Source organism: Manacus vitellinus, unplaced genomic scaffold (genome assembly GCF_001715985.3).
Source record: "Manacus vitellinus isolate BGI_N305 unplaced genomic scaffold, ASM171598v3 scaffold_25_pilon, whole genome shotgun sequence".
Taxonomy (NCBI): Eukaryota; Metazoa; Chordata; class Aves; order Passeriformes; family Pipridae; genus Manacus; species Manacus vitellinus.
Genome location: NW_021939882.1, coordinates 10,674,011 through 10,677,860, shown reverse-complemented (window position 1 = coordinate 10,677,860; position 3,850 = coordinate 10,674,011). Strand labels below are relative to the sequence as shown.

General features: G+C 49.2%; 1 protein-coding gene across 1 annotated transcript in view; it reads left to right on the top strand.

Annotated features, from left to right (window-relative positions):
• The first annotated feature begins 14 nt into the window (after nucleotides 1-14).
• Nucleotides 15-3,850, top strand: part of HDAC3 (histone deacetylase 3) — a 6,847-nt gene continuing 3,011 nt past the window's right edge. The window contains exons 1-7 of the mRNA XM_029960276.1: nucleotides 15-72; nucleotides 1,938-2,071; nucleotides 2,323-2,403; nucleotides 2,490-2,563; nucleotides 2,715-2,779; nucleotides 3,519-3,608; nucleotides 3,725-3,783. Of these exons, the coding sequence (XP_029816136.1) occupies nucleotides 2,023-2,071; nucleotides 2,323-2,403; nucleotides 2,490-2,563; nucleotides 2,715-2,779; nucleotides 3,519-3,608; nucleotides 3,725-3,783 (418 nt within the window). The 5' untranslated portion in view covers nucleotides 15-72; nucleotides 1,938-2,022. The remainder of the gene's footprint in view (nucleotides 73-1,937; nucleotides 2,072-2,322; nucleotides 2,404-2,489; nucleotides 2,564-2,714; nucleotides 2,780-3,518; nucleotides 3,609-3,724; nucleotides 3,784-3,850) is intronic.

Below are 3,850 nucleotides of genomic sequence, written 5' to 3'. Positions count from 1 at the left end.
TCTCTCTCTCTCGCAGGCTTCTGGTTTTTGTTATGTTAATGACATCGTTATCGGCATCCTGGAGCTGCTCAAGTAAGGACACGGGCAAGGACTGACCTGTCCTGCCTGGTTGTGCTTTTCCTCTGCTGCTTCACTGTTCTCTCTCTGCTTCTACACCTCATTTGACTTTCTGGCATCCAGGAAGCCCCAAAACTTGATTATTATTATTCTTTTCCCCCCCTGGTTTCATTAGACACAAGGAAGTGTTGGAGAATTGGAGTATCTGCCTCAGTGTTGTTGCATGAAGCTTTGGGGACACAGAGGAGTTCTTCCACCCCATTTCTCATCCAGCTGTAAAAGACTCATTTCAGAGTCTCCTGAGCCTCAGCCTTTTTGCCACAGTGAGCCTTTTGTAGGGAAATGCATGTTATGGCTCACTGGAGACAGAGAAACACTCAAACCTTTCTTGACTTGCTTGATTGGGTGGAGAACAGGACTTGAGCTACACAGGGATGATCAAAGGACACTTGCTCTCAGTAGAAAAGAGTCAAGTTATTTTGGTTTTCAAAAAATGAAAATTAAATTCAGAATGGGAGGAAGAGTTACAGAAATACCTTCAATTTCTTAAATTAATCTGGTTTAGTTTCTTGTGGTTTGGGGGTTTTTTTTGTACTCTCAATTGTCGCTGAATCTGAGACAAATTGTTTTGGAACTGTAAAGGATTTGGAGTTGACCAGACAACAGTTACATGGCTGGTGGCAAGTTTACTTGCTCTCAAAGTCAGATTTATGGGATGTACTGGATTTCTTGTACCTCCTTCCTCTCTGCCTGTCATCCCTGCCCCACATTTGGAACCTCAGGATTTCCCTGTGTATCTCTGCACACCCATTTTCTAGTCTCACACGAGTCCCGTACACCAGAGGCCTCAAATACAGCCCAGTTCCTCCTCATGGGAGATGATAATATGTCCCTATCCTTTTCTTCCCTGTTTCCAGGAACCATTTCTGCAGCAGGGGACTGTATTTTGGGTTTGCTTCCCACCATGAGAGTACAGAAAGGTCCCTTTCTCCCTTTCCCAGTGTGGAAGGGCTGTGTCCATGCATCCCCATTCTCTCCTTGCTGCCATTTGTCTGTGGGATGAATAATCTTGGAAATTTAAGTAGTTTGTGTCTGTCTTGGAAGACCATCAGCCAGTTTGCTCAGATCCCTGCAGGCACTTTAAAGCCCTGGTTCCAAGGCACAAACCACACACTCCTTCTCTCTCTTGGTGTTGTCTTGTTTTTCCAGGGCCCTCCACACTCCCTGAGGGTTTTGGCATGGATCCCCTGTTTTTTGGGGGTTGACCAGGTGCAGCATTTCCTTGGGAAAAGCTGGAGAAGTTCTCTCCAGCTGAGCAGGCAGCTCTGGAGCTGGGGCTGGCTCAGGGCTGTGTCTCAGTGCTCCACAGCAGCAGTTTGACCATTACCCTGGAGCATTTACTGGTGATGAACTCCCCTTCTTCACCCTCTTTCTGTGTCTCTGGCTGCTTCTACAGCATATTTAATCCAGCCTGGAATTTTTGGTGCTCACCAGCTGGGACAGAGTGCTCCAGTACTCTGGCATGTGGAGGAAATGAGTGTTCCCACCTCCTCCTTGCCTTTCATCTCCTGGTATGATTAAAATCATTGCAGCTCTCAAAGATTAACCAAGGGCATGTTGGAAACAAAAACCTGCAACTTTTTAAACCCCCCAGGTGGTTAAAACAAGTTATTTTCATCATGTGCTTTCCAAGGCCCCATCTGAAACCCCTTTTTTTTTTAATATCTATTTCCAAGCACATCAGAAGGAAACGTTTCAAATATCGATTACCAAGCACATCAGAAGGAAATGATTTAGTGTGTTTTGACTGCAGACAAATGCCTCCTATGCAAAGCATGATATGCTCAGGTGGGTGCTGTTTTTCCTCCTGTGTTCCATAGGTATCACCCACGTGTGCTGTACATCGACATCGATATCCATCACGGGGACGGGGTGCAGGAGGCTTTTTACTTGACAGACCGTGTCATGACAGTGTCATTTCACAAATATGGCAACTATTTCTTTCCTGGGACAGGTATGTGTTTTCCTTTTTAGTGTGGGCTCGCTTCAGAATCCTTTGGAAGCTTTGCTGGAGTAGAAGAGGGTAAATCACAAAATTAGAGCCACAGGGAGAAACGGTGGGAGGAATCGATTAGAGAGGGACAGAACTGTAGTTATTTGTAAGAAGGAGGGGTCCTAACTAAGTTAAGAGACTCAGCCCAGGCCTGATCTGGCCTTTCCACCCCTGTGAAGTGTCAGAGCTGTTGTGAGTGCCCTGTTTTGCAGGTGACATGTATGAGGTGGGTGCAGAGAGTGGCCGTTACTACTGTCTGAACGTGCCCCTGCGGGACGGCATCGATGACCAGAGTAGGTGTTCCTGCCCTTTCCCCCTGCCCAGGTGTTTCCTGGTCCTCTGTTCCAAAGCCATGACAGATCTACCTTTCTCTCCAAAGGTTACAAACACCTCTTCCAGCCAGTCATTAACCAGGTGGTAGATTACTACCAGCCCACCTGCATAGTACTGCAGGTAAGGAGGCCAAGCTCTGCACACAGCCATCCCTTTTGGAGCCTGTAGGTTGGAGAGGGCTATCCCAGTGTTCCCTGCTGTTCCTGGGGTAGCAGGCTTGGTGTGTATCTGGAAAGCAGTGCCAAAATTCTCTTGTTTTTCTGTTCCCCAGTGTGGTGCTGATTCTCTGGGTTGTGACCGTTTGGGCTGTTTTAACCTCAGTATCAGAGGCCATGGGTAAGTGCAGGGGGCTGGGCAGAGAAAGACCATCTGAAGGGCTCTAGTGAGTCTCTGCTGTGAGGTTTGGGCTTTGGCCTTCCAGCAGATTTTTTGGGAGGGTTTAATGTTTGTGTGACAGGAGTAGGTCTGAGAATGAGACTTTGTACAAATGGTTCAGGGCAGCACATGGAGATGCTCCAAGGGCCAGAGCCCTTCTGCTCTGGAGCCAGGCTGGGAGAGCTGGGGGGGTTCACCTGGAGAAGAGAAGGCTCCAGGGAGAGCTGAGAGCCCCTTCCAGGGCCTAAAGGGGCTCCAAGAGAGATGGAGAGTGACATGGAGGGACAGGACAAGGGGGAATGGCTTCCCACTGACAGAGGGCAGAGTTAGATGGGATATTGGGAAGAAATTCTTCCCTGGGAGGGTGGGGATGCCCTGGCACAGGTTGCCCAGAGAAGCTGTGGCTGCCCCTGGATCCCTGGAAGTGTCCAAGGCCAGATTGGCTGATACTTGGAGCAACCTGGGCTAGTGGAAGGTGTCCCTGCCCATGGCAGGGGGGTGCAACGAGATGGGCTTTAAGGTCCCTTCCCACCCAAACCATTGTGATGATGATTCTGTGGTTCAGGCCCCCTGGGTGGAAGCCCTGAGCTCGGGTGGGTCTCACCAGCCGTGGTGGTGTTTGATTGCACGGGGGCATTTCTGCCCCAGGAATCTGTGCTGCAGTTCCCAGCTCTGACATTCTGGGTTTTGGGGGTTGTAGGGAGTGTGTGGAGTACGTGAAGAGCTTCAACATCCCCCTGCTGGTCCTGGGAGGAGGTGGTTACACAGTCCGGAACGTGGCACGGTGCTGGTGAGTCTCTTCTCTGCTTGGTGAAGAGCACTGGGAGAGCAGCTGCTGTGGGATGTGTCCCTGCATTTACCATGTCCCTTTCTCTGGACTAAGATCACCTTTTTCCACGTTTGCAGGACTTATGAAACGTCACTGCTCGTAGATGAAGCGATTAGTGAAGAGCTACCATACAGTGGTAAGTTGGAGTTCCCTTTTTACCTCGTTAGCTGAGCTAAAGAATTTGTTATATTCTATTCTGCATT